An 18,271-nucleotide genomic window follows, 5' to 3' on the forward strand; every position below is an offset into this window, starting at 1 on the left:
GTGTCTATCTTGCTATACTTGATAGATGAAGGGACCACACAAAAAAAAAAAATCTGCAATGCAAGAGAAGTGACAGAGAGTGCTAACACACTATTCCACAGGTGGGAGGAGGTTTCTCTAAGCCTTCAACTCTGCTCACATCTTCCTAGGGCATGCTCCAGCCAGGAATGGTGTGAAAACTCATCCCAAGTTTCATCCCCTAGTTCTTTCCCACTTTTCAAGGTCCTTGCTATGGTATTTCTGATTGGGTATCTGTTTTATGTTTCGACCACAACTTCTCTGTTGGAAGCAGCAAGCAGTTTACTCACAGCACACAGTTTGCAAGGTTTTGAGAACTACAAAATCACAATGCTACTGGAACAGACTTAGTTACCGGCACGGCCTTCTCCATTAGATACTTGCCACTAAGTAAAGGTCTGTTGAGTGTATAAAGAGGTGGTAGATCTTCTATCTCTGCTATCCTCTGGTATACGGCTCTGGATAGATGATCCCCATGATATAAACTCCCCAAGATGATGCTAGAGAAGTAAATTGGCTCCACAAAGAGGCTAAGTAAGGCTCCTTGAATACCCAATACGTTCCACCTAAGAGGGAGGGAAAAACAAAACAAAACAAAAAACAAAAAAACACTTTCTTTTTAATGGAACAAGTAACATCTGCCAGACATAACAGCAGTTAATCACAATGGACCAGACTTCCAACCCTTCCTCCTGACCAGCACATGACCATGGTAGCATAAACTGTGACACCTGCCAGAATTTCAGAGATTAGTTTAGGGGATACTCGGTGCAATCCTGAGTAAAACAACCCAAAACAGGAGCAGACTCTATAACTTGTACCCCTGCTAACATGTCTGGTGATGCATTTTCCAGCACTCTAATGCCAGAGATGGACAGGATCATACACTGGGAGAAAGCCAAACTGTGAGATTCTCCACCAGAAACAGCAGCTGATGCCTCCAGAAGACACGTGGCAGGGAGAAGAGCATCCTTCCCAGAAAACAAGAAGGATTGTCTGCAAGACCTCCATACCTCACCACCACAAGGAAAGGCCTGCCCTTCACATCCTAGCCCAGCTGCCACATCCTGCTGACAGAAAGGGCACGTGCACTGGCTTGCAATATCCATGGGCAGGGACAAAACTGAATATGAAAACTGAAACCATACAAAGAATGCATACAGTCTTTGCTCCCGTTAGCTGCTTCACAGATTCCAAACAGAAATCCCTGTCTGAGCACTGTGATTTACACTGGATCAGGTCTGGTGGCAGAGATATAGAATGCCTACGAGCAAAATCCTGATTTTGATTTTTTTTTTTAATTGTGTTCATTCGATTTAAGTTTTGGCTCTCAGTGTCTCTATAACTGTCACACAAAATACTTTTGAAAACTCCAACATACCCTGCAGAGTATTTTCAATGCTTGGTTCTGAGGAATACTGAGGCATTATGAAAATAGCCTATTCCAGAGTCTCAGAATGGTTTGGCTTGGAAGGGACCTTAAAAATAATCTAGTTTCAAACCCTGCCATGGACAGGGACACCTTCCACTATCACAGGATGCTCCAAGCCCTGTCCAACCTGGAGCTGGAGTCCAGCTGGAACAGCCAGACACAAGCAGCAAGAAAGGTTTCCTCTGGTGCTTGGATAAAACAGAGGAGCACATCAGAAGCTGTCATGCTCCCATAGAATGGTTGTCCTTATTCAAAAACCCATGCTATACCAGGCTGCAAGGTTCTCCCAGGAAAACAGGGAATTCAGATGCTGCTAACAGTGTTTCTTACAGCTTGTGCTGGGCAGGCTACACATCAGCATCCTCTCAGGCTAGCAACTCCACACCACAGCTGTTTCACTTCTGGAATAACTGAACTACACAAGCTGGCTTCAGGACTTGCAACATGTTTCTTTGTCTTAATATAAAAATGGTAAAACAAAGATTATAATTCGAAGAAATTATTTCTTTGCATATCTTTACTGATGATGAAAATTGAGACAACATGCATAAATTTACTCACCTGTCATTAAAAAGGCTGGCCCTAATAAGTGAGTAAAAATACTGTACTAATATATGAGGTGTATTTTACATTGAATAAAGGTATATTTTTTACAAGACTGAAAACACAATCAGCAACCAAGTGTCAGAGTAAAGATACCAAGTGAAAATTGTTGCTTCCCAGGACCAATATGCCTTTCTGACTGCTACAGACACAGGCAATACTACGGAAGAAACATCTGGAAAGATGAGTATTGCAAACTGATGCTTGCAGACAAGGCACATCACATTTTACATTACACAATCAGTGCTTAAGTGATGATAAACATTTTAAAATAGGCCAAAGCACTCTCCTGGCAAGCCCTTACTTCCTAAATAAACCCTCTGCCCAACCCATTTCCTTATTTCTGACTTCAGTATTTCCAGAGCTTGTGTTTTGCTGCTTCCTCTCACACTTGGTGACCTTCTCCGGCACAGAAAATGAAAGCTGACATTTGTCTTGTGAACCATTGGAAGAGGAGGAGGAGTGAGCAAAGAGGACTGTATGAACTGGTATTACTGGGCACAGGCCTTGTTTTGCTGCTGGGTTGTGCTGAATCCCCTTTGCCACTGCAGCACACACTCGTGCTGGGCTCAGAGCAATGGGCCTGTAGAAACCACTCATCCAACCAAAACTCTTAATATTCATGAGGCAAGGATGGGTGGTGGCTATGTTATAAAACTAGCTTTAAACTTCATTGATGTGATAAAAGAACATATACTTCCCTACAGAAATGTATTCTTATATCAGATACTGGTTATAGTGTGGAGATAACCATGAAATCCAAAAGAATCACATCATCACTAAGGCTGGAAAAGCCCTCCAAAATCATCAAGTCCAACCACTAGCCCTGTTTAACATCTTCCTGCTCACCACTGTTCACAGGTGCCACATCCACACATGTTTGGGACACTTTCAGGGACACTCCACCACTTCCCTGGGCAGCCTGTTCCAGTGCCTGGCCAAATTTTTCATTACAAACCATGTGGTGCAGAGCAGAAAAAGTAAAATGCACTACAGAAAACTTCAAGTCAGTGTTGTCTTTACAGTGGAGCAATTAAACAATGGATTTTTTTTTTCCTTCAGGTTAAAAATAGTATCAGAAAAGAGTTAAGCAAGTGAAGTGAATTAAATCTAGCTTACAAACCCAAACCTGGGTGCTAAAGAATGAGCATGAGCAGAACACAGGAATGCTGCAGCACATCAACAGATCCTGAAATGCCTGAAGTAAGGATGTAAAGCAGAGTTACAGATGGGCAAGAACACCCAGGGAGGCAGGCAGGGAAGCTCTTCCTATGTAAAACTTTTCAGTGGAAACATCTGAAATGCTTGTCTAAGGTAAGCAAAAAAAAAAAAAAATGTCTTATGACAAGTATTTAACATATTCTGAGCATTCTGGTTTTAAGTTACTACAATAATTTTCTCTGACTATCTTCAAAAACTTTACCTTAAAGTAAAACTTATATTTAAAGTGCAAGCTCTTAGATTGGTATGAATAACCACAAGATTTATGTTCAAACTACTGCCACTTAACCACAGGTGCCCTGATTTGAGCTGGGGTACAGCTAACAGAGATTCCTTCACTGTTGGGGTAGAAGGACAGTGTTGGGAAACGCTCCTTCAAACCAGTACATCCCAACATTCTACAGCTCAACCCCAACCTTGGCCTTTGCAGATCAATGAGTGGTGTTCAACCCCTGTCAATTTACACAGAGGACACTCTCTGTGTACTGTGCTCACCTGATGTCTTAGAGATCAGCACCACAGTGGGAAATTGGAATTTTATAAATTTATCACACTCACTGGCTTTCTTATTCTATATGCACTACTCTAGATCTTGTTCCTAACAGTCTGGAGGATGGATGCACTTCCTCAACCTTTCTGCTGGTCTCAAGCACACTGAACAAAAATAAATAAAGAAATAAAGAAATAAATAAAAAGTGTGGAGAAACCAGAGACTGACACCAAATCAAGAGGAGTCCTCTCCTCCTTGCTAAGTCATCACATTTCTGCTTTGGACCACCATCTGCTCAGGGGGTATCTACAGCAGATTCCTAAAAGGTCTGTGGATTTCTTCATGAAATGCAGCTGATTTCACAGCTCTTGACACACGAGAAGGTAAGCAAAATTTAACTCTCAGCAACACTTTCACAGCATGCTGGTAGCACCTCTTGCCAAAAATAAAACCCGTTAAAAATACACTTGCAGGTAAAAACTCTCCTCTGAACTCTCCAAACTCAAAAGCTACAGAAATTCTGGTATTCACATTTTAGAGAAAATACAGAATTGAATGGGCACTAACAGCTCTAAGTCATAAAACTTGATGTTAATATCAAACGTCTTAGTAACTGATTTTTATACAGAGATCAGGATGGGACAGGGGAGTCACTGTGTGTGCCCCACAATGGTGTCCACATGGAACTGGTGTCAAAATTCATCTCAGGAAAACAAAAGTTTCCTGGAACTATTCAAACAAGGCAAAACCTGCCAAGTGTTTACAGTTCAGAGACTTTCTTGTATCAATATTATTTATACACAACAATTAGCATGAAGAAATGAAAATTATGTAGTTTGCACTTTGTTGATCACAAGTTTTTACTTGCAGCTGATGGCAAGTGAGAGAAAGTGTCATTGTGGAAGATGTAGGACTACCCCAAAAAGCACTTTTCCTTCTGGCATGACAAAGGCACAACTTTAAACCAAATTCCTCTTTGCTTCCTAAAGAGATTAATTCTCTATGATCACTCCTCTTCAAGAGCCACAGTTGTAAACAGGCAGCAGAATCTTTACAAGGAGCAAGAGCTTCTTTTCAATCAAGTGGCTGGGTCAGCAACCCACACTATAAACCATAAGTGGAAGAAGTCTCTGATCTTGGACAGCAGCTCTTCTCACAAACACCATTTTAGTTTTGCAGTTATAGACATTAAAAAGCTTTTTCCTTGTAGCTACACTGAGGCAGGCAACCACACAGCTCTAACTTACTCCAGCATTTTTTGGCATTGCCTGGATTTGCTGCCTATATGTTGCTGGAGACTGAAATTGTTACAGTTTATGACTTCATCTTCATGAAGGACCTTTGCCTATTACAGCAAAATTGTATTACAAAACTGCAGAGAAGAGTACTACACCCTGAAGAGGCTTGACTGAGGCACTGCTGGTGCAGGTAAGATGAAGTAACAGCTCAGGGCTGGGGAAGAAGAATACATCATACAGGGATCCAGCTTAGCACACCCTGGGGATGGAGACCACAGCTGTGGGGTTATCAGCTGTGAGACCTGCGCACACCCTCACACCTAAAGGTGTGGAGAGAGGTTTTGGGACTGTGTTGGAACAGCCTGTGTCAGAGGCAGTGAATGCCCCTCCCGTGCCGTGCACAGCTCAGCCGTGGGGCCCGTAGCCCAGGAACGGCTGCATCCACGTGCAGGACAGCAGAGGGGTGTCATGGCCCACCAAAGGACCCCCAAAAGGGGTGCCCAGCCCCTGCACCACAGCACTGCACGTGCTGCAACAACACCCAGAGCCTTGTGTCAAACTGGTCCCCTGCAAGGGAGGCACGTGGGCATTCCCACTTGCCCAAAACCTCTATTAACCCACTGGATTCTCTATTTTTGGCATGGCACAGGATGGCTGTGGTGGGGGAGCCTCATCACCGAGACCAGATGGAGGGGAGCAATGAGACACCCTTGGGAGGGTGAGGTGATGTTCCACCTAACCCCCTGTCACTCTCCCCCATCCCTCCTGCACACCTCTTTCTCTATTTCTTTCTTATTCTCTTTGCCTCTTACTATTAAATAAAGCATATTAATTTTTTGGCGCCAAGTTCTAACCTCGTTCGGTTTTAATCACATTTTCTCGGTTATTTTTTGAACATTCAAAGTTCTGTCCCTTTTACTCACAGAGACTTTGTTCTCTTTGCTCTTCTGGGTTTAAACTGGATTGTAACATATGAGAGCTTAGTTGGAGAGGTTCCATAATGGTACACCTTGGGCAGTCATTTATCACCACCTCCCCTCAGGTATTTCACCTAAATGCCACACTGCCACCATGCATCAAAGTGGCCACTGCAATTCACAGCAGCTACTGTCACTGGGTTAAGAAGTGCTAAGGAGAAATGATCACTTTTGGGAAAAAAATTTAAAAAAAAAAAAGAGGAAGACTTGAGTCACAAATATCCATTTAGATCTCCCACTCTGAATAAGCACAAAATAAGGCCAGTGGATGGGCATGTAATGTTCTTTCCCACAGAAGTTCATCTGAAAAATATTTTCTCTTGTTTAAAGTAGAAGGGCACCAATGACTTCCCTTTTAACAACTCAGAAAGTTTCTCAGTTTCTAGAGGTTTTCTAAGACACTGTGTGAAAAGGAATTTTGTGCTTCCCAGCAGAATATTAGCTATTAACTGGAATGTTTAATGAGAAGGTAAGTAATTATTTGAAACCAAAAATATGGGCAGAAAAACACAACAAAAGAAAAATTACAAAAAACAACACTGCGAAGCACCACAGGACCAGGCCAGGATGTATGTAAAACAAATGCTGTATATTAATGTTAACTCTGATCAGAAACCACCCTAACACCTTCCTGCAGAGCCACTGAGTTCCAACACACCAGAACAATCCTGTTTTAATGCTTCCAGTCCAAGTGGGATTACACTCGTGGCCCTCCCACATTTCTCCCAACTTCTCTTGGATGTTCCTACCAGGTCTGGGAGGGTGCTGGGCAGCACACTGCAGCAAAGCACTCAAAGGCTAGAACCAACAACTTGGATTATACAGATAATCCACACAGATGAGGCAGTTCAGATACAAATGCAAACCCACACCCTAAATTTATCCACATCTTTCCCAGGCTGTGAATGTGAACCTTTGGGAAAGCTCAAGGGAAATTCCTGAGGCATACTGGAGGACTGAGTGCTGGACACTATGGAGCAAAGCATTCTTTCAAATGTAAATGGACAACACATGTCAGGGCAATGCTTAAAAAAAAAATAAATTGAAAATTTGGGCCTCCTTACCCGTCATACAGTCTTTGTTCTGTGTCAAGGGGTTCTATTTGCTTCCTTCACTGGCACAAACAAAATTATTCCCATTAGCCCCAAGGAGAGGTGACAGCTAGCTATGGAAGCGAGAGATGGATTCTGTTCTGCATCACACAAAATCAACAAAAGAGTCAAATGTGTTCTAGCTCAACAACTGGTGTTTCTTTTATATATCTGCAATGACAATGTGATAAAAGAATGTGGCATGAATCCCAAGTCAGGTGGTTGGGAGAAGCCCCTGGCATGACACTGGGGAATTTATTTGGTGAATTTTACTGAAAATATTATAAAAGAAGCTGAAATGTCATTTTTGTAGAATTATTTTTCCCCAGTTGCCTGTCCTAGCTTCTGAAAGGCCCTATTCATTTATGTTAGGGGTACTTAAAATAAAATAAAATGTTTTCCTTCAGTAGAGATGCTGATTACTTGAGACAAGACTAAAAGAACAAAGCCATTACATAACCTTCCTCCTATATTTTTCATTTGGCATATGCAGTTCACAAGAATAGTTCCAACTTAATATCTTTAATAAACTTCGAATCAGGCTAATGGTGACCTGAGAAAACAGCAGAGCTTTTTAAATTAAATCATATATAACATTCAAATCATCAAAAATAACTAAAGTATCGATAGCTGAAAAACTTGGCATTTCTCATCTACTTTCCAAGAGGACAAAGGCCTCAAACACAGACTCATTTAAAAAACTTAAGATGTTGCAACTCTCCCACACTTCCAATGCTTGCTAAAGAATACTACTGCTGAATCATTTTTTGTCCATTTATGGTTTTGAAAACAAACAACAAAAATCTTTCAATCTTTGTCCAAAAAAAAACCAACAAAAAAGGAATTTGATTAAATATAAATTAAAATACTGTTCTGGAAACAAAATATTTAATTTCAATAAAACATTTAAACTATAATTAAAATTCTAGAGTAAAAACTAGAAGTGCCCATCAATTAGGATTTTTTTTTTAAACATGGACACTTTTCACCATAAAAAAATAATAAAAATCAGAACCATGCATGGAAAATGTAGGGATCTTTGATATCATGGACTGGTTTGGGTTGGAAGGGACTTTAAAGTTTGTCCTGTTCCAACCCCATGCCATGGGCAGGGACACTTTCCACTAGACCAGGTTGCTCCAAGCCCCATCCAACCTGACTTTGAACATTTCCAATGATGGAGCAAGAATGTCTATCACCAGAGGAAGTTATCCAAATGTAAGCAATGCAACAGATTTATTGTACTGTTTTCCTAATGCTACACTACTATAGAGGGGAAAAAAAAACATCTAAGACATTCCTCTGCTATTCCCCAGTGATAGAAATATAAAACAAAGCTGTCATGACTTGATGTGGCTAGAGTGATACAGAATGAATACACCTTGCCTCTGAAGCCAGCACAAGGTCTGACACCAATTGCAGGTGAAGAATCAGAGATTTGGCACAGGGGTGACAGCCACCCTCACATTATGTCTAAGCAGTGAGATAAGCCATCAATTCCCTGCACATTCACTGTGGGTACCATGCACCCCTCCTCTCTTGTAGGAATCACAGGATGGTTTTGGATTGGAAGGACCTTAAAGATTTTCTTATTCCAGCCTCCTGCCATGGGCAGGACACCTGCCACTAGTCCAGGTTGCTCCAAGCCTCATCCAGCCTTGTCCTTGAACACTTCCAGGGATGGAGCAGCCACAGCTTCTCTGGTCAAACTGTGCCAGGGCCTCAGCACCCTCACAGGGCAGAATTTATTCCCAACATCCCATCTAACCCTGCCCTGCTTCAGCTTAAGGCCATTCCACCTTGTCCTATTCCCTCCTTCAGCAGTAACATCAATAGCAACCAAACCAATCATTCAGTGTCTCACCTGGCTATCTTGTCACTGCAGGACATGGTGAGCAGCCTCTCTCCTTGCAGGACCCCATCCCATGTCTGGATTGTGGTAGTGGAGCGCACAGGGATGGTCCCTTCCCCAGACTCGATCTTTGTCCGTAGCTGTCCCCTGGCTTTGCGGTTTGGATGTCTGTCCCCTTGGTCTGAAGGACAAAAGACACTGACAATCAGCTGAGGGACATTCTCCAAAGGGTTTCACATTAGAATCACAGTAAGAAAGCCTGATTTGAGGTATTTGCCTGCAGTCTCTGCTGGCTTGAATCACAGTTCCTACTGCTCTTGGCAATTCAGCTGCAGCATCAGACATCTCTCACAAATACTGCCTTCCAAAACACACTTGCAGTTAAACCAAGCTCTCACCAAAGGAACAGTAGGAAGCAGGCAGCTCTTGAGCTCTGTTCTGTGCGTTACAGAGTTAAAACGAAGGCAATGAGCAGACTTTGGAAGGGGCAGGCAGAGAACTGCTGTTAAAGGATGGAAACAGAAGAAGGGGATGGTTAGTTCTGTAGGAATACTTGCTGACTCACTGGCTTATCTCAGTCAGCATCAGCCTCTTCAAGACCACAGGGCTCATCACTCTATACTGAACTTCTACCACAGAGGAAGAACAGCTCAGATTTTTTTGGAAGAGATCTTTTTCTAACACACTTCTATGCTAAAAGGAAAGAAGACACCTAAATTTTAACCATGCTGCTTGTACATGTCCCAAGAATAATTTAAGCTCCCTTGGATGGAAGAGGACTGCTGTCATACCCTCTTGTGCTGCTTCATGGGGTGAGAAAATCCGAGCATCACCACAAGGAGATGTGCTGATATAGAGATGGAACTGCACATTCTCCTTCAGCTTAAACCCGCCTTGCTCTGACCTGATGAAAATGGATTTTTGCTGATCTTCTTTATTGCTGAAACAGAGAAGAAAGCTGGAGTCAAAACTGACATTAACATGGAAACAGGTATAAGCTGGGCAGACTTAACAGGCATTAAAAACAAACACAGAATGGCTGAAAATTCTCTAATATAAATCCAACAATTATGACAATTAACAAAATTAAAGGACCATCGAGACAGGAAACAAAGAGCCTGTGGCAATCCCAGATGTCAAGGGCTTTCAGGCACTTAAATGAAAAATCAGCTACCTTTAGCTCACTTCATATTATTTTTATTTATACATCTACAGTTTACAGAATGACTGCCAATTATTTTCCCCATCGATGCTCCCCTCTCATGATGGACACCTCACTGAATAAATTCCAAATTCAACATCCTAATGCAACAGGGCATGTGCTTTACAATAAATAATGAAGACACATGTTTTCCACAGAAATCTTTTCAGCTCTGTGGGATCAGCTCATCATCTTTTTTCCTCCAGTTTACCTTAGGTAAAGCTCAAGTTGACTGTACAGGAATTTCAGCAGACACCGTCGAGCTATAATTTCTGCATGGCAATCATTTAATGCAAGACCACGATCACTCATGTATTCACCATTGATGCATTTTGTTCCTGTAGAAACACTTATTACCAAGGCATCTTTCACATCTGTACCTGCAAAACAAAATTTAAGGAAGGAGATGCAATTAACATCACAAATAATGCACTGAGTGATCTTCTTGCAGAAGTCAAACGAGGCTCCTTTTTTTTGGTTGTTTGCTTCGTTTAAAAAAAAAGTTTTATCCTCTGATAATTTATTTAGAACAAAAGCTTCACTCAGCCACACCTCCCTGCACCAGCACTGCCAGTGGTTCTTACGCTTCATGTTGGAGCTCAGACAAGTTAAAAATTGAAAACCTGCAGGTGAAAACTGCTGCTTCAAGAAGAATTATTAAAGCTCGAGATGCAAAGTGCTTTTTGTCCAGAGATTCAGGCAGCCAGTAACTTTGAGCTGTACCTTCTGGCCACCTATGCAGATATTCACAGCTACTTTAGAAATCTGAAAGGCACTGCTTTACCAAAGCTGCAACAAGTTACCAACAAGGAAAGGTAAGAATAGGGAAAAAAGAAATGCAAATGCTTAAATTACTGTAAAGATTACCAGTACAATGTGTAGTTCTTGGCATTAAACCATCCCATGCAAATGAACTTTAAAACTACACAGGATGGGTGTTTTCTATACAGAGAACTGCCTTTATCACTCAAAAAACCCAGCTGAATGAAGGACTAAGACAGGTCAAAATGCCACTCAGCAAAACGCTCAGGGGTAAAAAAAGCCCAACAAGTGATAATGAACCTGAGCCCAGGTGGGCTCCCCTGCCCACAGGGCTAGAGGAGAAGCACCAAGCTGTGACACAATGGGATCATTTAATTCCAGGCATGCCCCAGACTTACATTCACGGCAAGATAATTTCTTATTCTGGGTATCTTAGTCAGTTTATCAAAAGGTATTCACATGTTAGTTAAGTCTTCATTATTTGGCACACGACTCTTCTGGGCTACATACAGGGCTGTAAGTAGCATAAAAACCTATTAAATATCACAAACCAAACAAAACTACAGCATGGTCCTCATGAATTTAGGGCTAAAACAGTGTTATTATCAGATGGTCTAGCTGTTGCTCAACAGAGCTTGAGGAGCACCAAGGCTACCCAAAGCTCCCAAAGCCTGTGTGAGTGGGAGGGCAAGAGATCAGGAGGGGACACAACTGGGACAGCCTCAAAATGAACATTCCACCAAGGGCTCACATGGACTGAAGACCAAGATAAACCTTAATGTGAGGAAAACTCAGTAGCAGCATGGTCATAGATTAGTTTAGGGCAGAACTTCACTGTTTTGGGTGATTTGGATAAGCAGAGACCTTGTGTTAGCAGCCACCACACCACTGCCATCTGCCAAAACATAAACTGCTTTCTTCAAATATTTTTACTCAAGTGAGTGACATAGAGCACTAAGAATAAAATAGAGCAAGAATAACAAAGTGCAAAATCTTAAGACCTTGGAAAGAAGCGTAATTCTTATATAACGTGCCCAAACCAGGAATACCGAAGGGAGATTTTATTTATTTTCCTAAAGTTTCACAATTAAGACCTACATTTTGTGAACTACTCAGATGTCTCAGACAGAGGACAGGAACTCTGTGGAAAAAGAAGTATTTGCAGGTCTATCTTCCCTGTAAGTACCTGAGATTTCTTTACTGCATTTAGTCCACCTTCAAGATTCAACAGTAAAAATACATTTCAACACTGGTTCACTGGAAAAAGTTAGTTTACTAGATGCAAACAGAGCTCTCATATTTAAGCATTTGAAATACTACTTTTTTAGTTTACCTGTTGTCATGACAACTCCAGCAAGTACTTTTCGACGTGCATGTGGAGATGAGAAATTTTCTGTCAAATCACTGAATTTATCTACAACCAAGCGTGCAACAGCATCAGCTAACACCTGTGGAACCACACAGAAATGCACATTTAAAAAATAAAAAATAATTTAAAAATCACAGGAGCATTAAGTTACAAAAATTTAAACTTTTAAATTACTTGGCAAAGCAAACAAAGTGAGTTTTTATTGCTCACTTTAAAAACTGACATTGAGCATCCCTTGCAAGTAGAAGCAGAGGTATGAGTGCTCCATGTCTACCAAAACAAGGTTAGACAATGCTAACTCAAGCATTGAAGTACCTAATGCTCATGATCCTGATGAACATTTGAGGCTTGGGAGAACAACTGGATAGACAGATAAGTCCATACTCTCATGCTCAAACTTCAAAACACATCATTTCAGTATCCTCAGCATTGAACCTGACAATAAGACTGAAGTAAAAATCCATGCCCCTCAAATGAACCTTTTATAACAACCCAGTTCCTTACCTAACTATTACATAAAATTTTGTTTTCAACCCTAGTTTAATGCTTCCTATATCCTATTTTTACAAGACCTATACAAAATTAGGAACAGAAAATAGTGTATAACCCCAAATAAGCCATCTCAAAGTTTGGAAAGATTTCTATCTTTCAGGAAAACTTGAACAATCACTTTAAGTCAGGCTATAAATGAAGAAAAATTTCCAAACAGCAATCCTGCTCCTGTTGACAGACAATGCAGTTCAGCCCTGCAGCTAATCTCACCTGCTGTTTTCAAGGCAGCTGGAACTGTAACAGCTAGAAAAAAAAAAAGTCAAGACCAAATTCTTGAATTTTCACCTGAAAAGAAACTGAAGCCACACACTGAAAACCAGCGGTATCTGAGATGTTCTACATGTGCACACCTGGCCCACAGCTTCACACACCACCAAGACACAGGTATTGTGTCACACCCAGCAGCACCTTTCAGATGTTGAGTGAGGCACTGGAACAGAGAAGCTGTGGTTGTCCCATTCCTGGAAGTGTTCCAGGGCAGGTTGGACAGGGTTTGGAGCAACATGGTCTAGAGGAAAATGTTCCTTCCCATGGCAGGGGGTGGGAATGGATGAACTTTAAGGTCCCTTCCAACCCAAACCATTCTGTGATACAGATGTGTTAGATGCCCATGGGAAAAAAGGTTAGAGAAAAAAATAACAAAAGGTTTGAAGACCACCGGCCCCATTCATCCCCACTTCCTTAACGAGGCTCAACAGCCTAGAAATGATGTGGACATGCTCTCAATGTTAACTTTCTTTTGGAAAAGCTTTAGCAGCCAAGAAATAACTAAAGCTTGGGTGTTAGAATTACAGAGCTGGGCAGCTCTCACCAGAGCCTGCCAGAGAACAACGACCAGCAGTCAGGTCCCAACTGCACCAGCTTCATCCACATATTGCAATGCCCAGCCTGTGGAATCAGAAGACTCTTGACATTGCAAATTTCCTTTTAACATTTGAATGGATTGCAATTCAGAAACTCCATATATTTTTCAGGAATACAATCTGCCTCTGAGGTCACTGATTTTCAAACAGTCTTTTTGTTGCTTAAGCCTAAACTGGGTTAAAAATCCACATTCTGCCAGCACCACAACCACACAGCACTAAATCCACATAAAGTTGTCCTAGTACTTACCTAATGCAGAAAGCTGAACTTTAAGGTAAATGCACGAAAGAAAAGGCAAATAATTGAGCATTTTTTAATCACCCTGGTCTTAGAAAGGGAAAATTAATACACAAAAGGCTTAAATTATTAACCTCCCTGCAGCCAGTGAGGGAAGATCACTGTCAGCCAAGGCACAGAGTCCCCATTTCAGTGTTTTATCACTAGCCTCACTGCCTACTTATGGATAGTGGCTTCCCAGTTGCAAGTTTTATGCTCCCCTTTCTGCAATCCATGTATTTTCTGCTCTACCCTACACTGTGATGTGCTGGACAGCACATCATAAAATCATGCTGAATTACACTGTGATGGAATATAGATATTATGGAAACAAATTGTTCCAGATAGGAAATGTTTCAGGTCACTTCCAACCCAAACTATGCTATGATTCTATGCTTAACAGACATTTCAAACCTGCTAGAAAAGGCCTGACATCCAGGGACTAAACAATGTGATTTACCTTTCCTTAAAAAAGTAGTGGTGCTGGGTGGTGACTGGTACCTGGAGGAGCCTTCCCCAGCACTGGGAACTGAAACTGCCACGTGTTTCTGGGAAGAAATCCATGGCCACCCTGCCTGCTAATACCACAGACAAAAGGCTCCCTGAACAGCAGCTGGGTAGTAAGCCTCCATACAGGTTGGATGCATGAGCTATTCCCAGAAGGATCCTTTTCTTCACACAACAAGCAAAGCAGAGGAAACTGTGGTGTTGGTATACAAAGGAAGACCCAGTGAGTTCCTCCAGGAAGGTGGAAGTTGGCACAGCAGAACGGGATGGAGCTGTATCTCACAGAGCCTGGAACTAAGCTCTTGGCAAGGAAATCTAAAAATGCTTGGATGAACTTGCATCCAAGCCAGACACTGGGGAGGACTCATAAGAAGCACGAAGCAGAACTCAAAACAAACCTTGGAGACTCAAACAATCCAGAATGAACTGGAGAGTAGGAAAAAAAAAAACATCCCTGCCAGAAAACAGGCAGATTTAATTAAGATTTGTTATTTCTATTTGATACAGAAATTATTGCACGACAACATCTGGGCAGTGAGGAATAAACGCTGTTACATGCCTGTGGATGTAGTCACTAAGGTTTTGGTCTTTGATAAGAATAATTCCCCATGGAACTGGAAGAATGATCCCTGTCTCCCAGGCAGTCCATTACACTGACATAGTAAGGGCATGGAAGAGAAGGGAATAAGGCAGTGCTGGGAACAAGACTTACCAGGCAGCAATTACATCCTGCTGTCCCCATCCCAAAACCATGGACTTGAAAATGTTTCCACAGCAAGCCTAGGCCACTGATTGGCCTGAGTAGGGATCTTTCACATCACACTCTGACTCTACTGCCTTTCATTTGAATAAATATTAATTGGAACAGAAATTGAACTCGTGTCTCACCTTCCCTGTGAATGCTCTAACATCTCACATACAGTTTCACTACCCCCGCTCCTGCATTAAAATCATTATTCCAAGTTGAGTAATTCAAAAAAGGAAAGACCTAAAATAGCTGACAGTTGGTTCAGCAAGGCATGTGAGCTCCGAGTTATTCTGGGTGTCTTGTTCCCTTCTCTAATGAAGTCACAGTGAATCCACTCCTTTTCTACACAGACTGTATTTTTGGTTAAATACAGATGTACAAGCAATATTGTAGCAGAACCACCCTGATCATTCACACTTGAAAATATTCTGGAGCTGATGAAGTTCAGGTCAACCTGGAGCTGAAGGAAGCTCTCGGAAGGCCATGGAGACCACCCAAGATGAATGCAGGCGAGATCCCCTGAATGGTGGGAAAGGCAGCAGCAACAGCTTGCAGCTCTCACAGAACTGACCCAAAATGTCTCAGCCCTTTGTGCTCTCCTTGGATCTCCAAGGACCCTTCCCAAGCAGAAGTGTTCTCCCTTGGTTTGCTTCAGGCTTTTTTTCTTATCTTCACAGTTTATGGCTTATGTGAACTTGCCATTGCAGGTAAAAATCAAGGTCAACCAGATCCTCCCCTTTAACAGTGACCAGCACATGCAATCCAGAGAAGTTCCCTGTAATTATTTGAAGAAACTTCTGCCTGGTTGTAGAGTATTTCACTGCTTATGCTGATGTATCTTGTCCATTTCTTCTAATTCCACAGCAATTATTCCAACATATAATTCATTATATCCCCACAAATATATTCAATATTATCTTTTTCCCAGGTTTGAATCCATCACATTCTTATTCTCCTGTATACACTAAGCAAACCATTGCAATGAACTGCCTAGAATTCCTTAGTACCTCTCCAGAAGCAGCTTTCCCAGATCTCCAATCATGTTCATAATTATTTGTGTAGCTTTAATATATCTGAATAATTGTTTATACTTCCCCCCACCCCAGGTTGAACCAGGACTAAAAAAAGCACATCAAGTACAAGTAGCCATTCAGTCAGTACTGGCTCTCACCTCATTTCTCCTGCTTAATGTTTTGTTTCAATGTCTGTCCACAACAACAGAAAGGACAAATGGAATTTGGTGAATGATGAAGAATACTCTAAGTGATGCTTTTCAAACTGCTCTCATTTGCAGCTACACTGCTCATTTGTGTAGATCAACTTGCTTTCTCTCACAACAGTCAAGCTTCCTAATTAAATAACTATTTAAGCTTCAACATGGATGATTTCAATTTCCAGCTCTCTGCACACCTTGACTAATCAGTTATCTTTTTAAATAAACAGATTGAGGAAATAACATTAGGAAAACTTCTACATTAGCTTTCTAACATAAGCCATTAGTGGTCTGAAGAGGCGATACCTCCAACCAGCAGGATCCCACCTTTCCTTGAGTGACACCAGCAGCCTGGACTGCTGAAGGTTTGAAGCATATACTGGGGAATTACTGCTACCAGGATATTCTTTTCTCAGTTTTACTCCAAAGGACTTGGTACTGGCCTGAGAGCTTCTTTTAGGGACAGCACCATGCCATCTTGGACAGAGGTGTGAGACCCCTCCAGAGAAGGCCACCAAGAAGGGCTGGAGCCCTCCTGCTCTGGAGACAGGCTAGGAGAGCCTGGGGGAGAGAAGGATCCAGGGAGACCCTAGACACCCCTTCAGTGCCTGAAGGGGCTCCAAGAGAGCTGGACAGGGACTTCAGGCAAGGGCCTGGAGTGAAGGAGAAGGGAGAATGGCTTCCTCCTGACAAAGGGCAGCATTAGATGGGATATTGGGAGGAAATTCTTCCCTGTAAGGGAGCTGAGGCCATCACACTGAGAAGCTGTGGCTGCCCCATCATTGGAAGTGTCCAGGGGCAGGCTGGACAGGGCTTGGAGCAACCTGGAAGAGTGGAAGGTGTCCCTGCCCATGGCAAGGGATAGGAGTAAGACAATAATTAAGGTTTCTCCAACCCAAGCCATTTTGTGATTCTATGATTTTTCTGATCGGTTCACTAAGCAGAGCTAACCATTAAAATATCTTCTGTGTTTTGGAGAGGCAAGCACCTCTAATGCAAGTGTGACAATCTGTTCAATACCAACACACCCACTTGCCATGGTGCTAAATGCACAACTGCTGAGTTTTTCAGTGGGACATTCTTAGCCACTCTGAGGCACAGGTTGAGTGTATTCCGGATTTTAACTCACTTTTCCAGCACAGAGATGTTCCTCACTGCAGGGAACCTTCCTTCATCCCTGACAACAGGCCAAGCTGTGAGCAAGCAGACAAGCTGGAACTGAACCACAGCATCAGCCCCTCAATATAACCCCCTGTACAGACCATAAGATTATCCTCACACCCATTTCACAACAATCAGTTTTTGATTGCAGCAACCCTCCTGTACCATCTGGTACTTTGCATGTGTGTTTCTGCATTTAACTCTCTTTGGGGCACCTGCAGCTCTCAGGAGATCTGCTGGGGTTCCAGACAGATGTCCAGCCATACTCATGACCACCAGCACTACAGGGAACATCCCTCCTCTCAATTCCATTCCTCTCACTACAAATGAGATACAGGCAGGTTTGGACATGCCACCCCAGCAGTCAATTCCAACATCTTCACTGGCACAACCACACTCTTTTCTTTGATTTCCCCTAAGCTCTTGGTATTTGAATTTTTCCTCCCCAAACATATTTCCAGCTTTCATTATTTCCAACCCGACCAACATTTTATTTTGCCCACTGGTTGCATCAAATCCTATCCTCATTTACATCATTCCTGCACTCTCAGGTTTTTGTGATTTCACCCACTTTAGGATTATCTCTAAATGTAACTCCTTTTTACACAGTAAACAATGTCTAAAATAATTAAACAACTCACAGACTTTGAAAAACGATAAATCAAGCAGGACCTGAAAACACCACAAATGCTTAAA

At 42.1% G+C, this 18,271-nt stretch overlaps 1 protein-coding gene across 1 annotated transcript in view; it reads right to left on the reverse strand.

Annotated features, from left to right (window-relative positions):
* The window catches only part of ADARB1 (adenosine deaminase RNA specific B1), a 70,269-nt gene that overhangs the window by 7,038 nt on the left and 44,960 nt on the right, over positions 1 to 18,271 (reverse strand). The window contains exons 5-9 of the mRNA XM_062506681.1: positions 12,219 to 12,333; positions 10,335 to 10,503; positions 9,714 to 9,862; positions 8,935 to 9,103; positions 403 to 584 (exon numbers count right to left, since the gene is read on the reverse strand). Coding sequence (XP_062362665.1) covers positions 403 to 584; positions 8,935 to 9,103; positions 9,714 to 9,862; positions 10,335 to 10,503; positions 12,219 to 12,333 — 784 coding nt within the window. The remainder of the gene's footprint in view (positions 1 to 402; positions 585 to 8,934; positions 9,104 to 9,713; positions 9,863 to 10,334; positions 10,504 to 12,218; positions 12,334 to 18,271) is intronic.

This window comes from Cinclus cinclus, chromosome 21 (genome assembly GCF_963662255.1).
Source record: "Cinclus cinclus chromosome 21, bCinCin1.1, whole genome shotgun sequence".
NCBI lineage: Eukaryota > Metazoa > Chordata > Aves > Passeriformes > Cinclidae > Cinclus > Cinclus cinclus.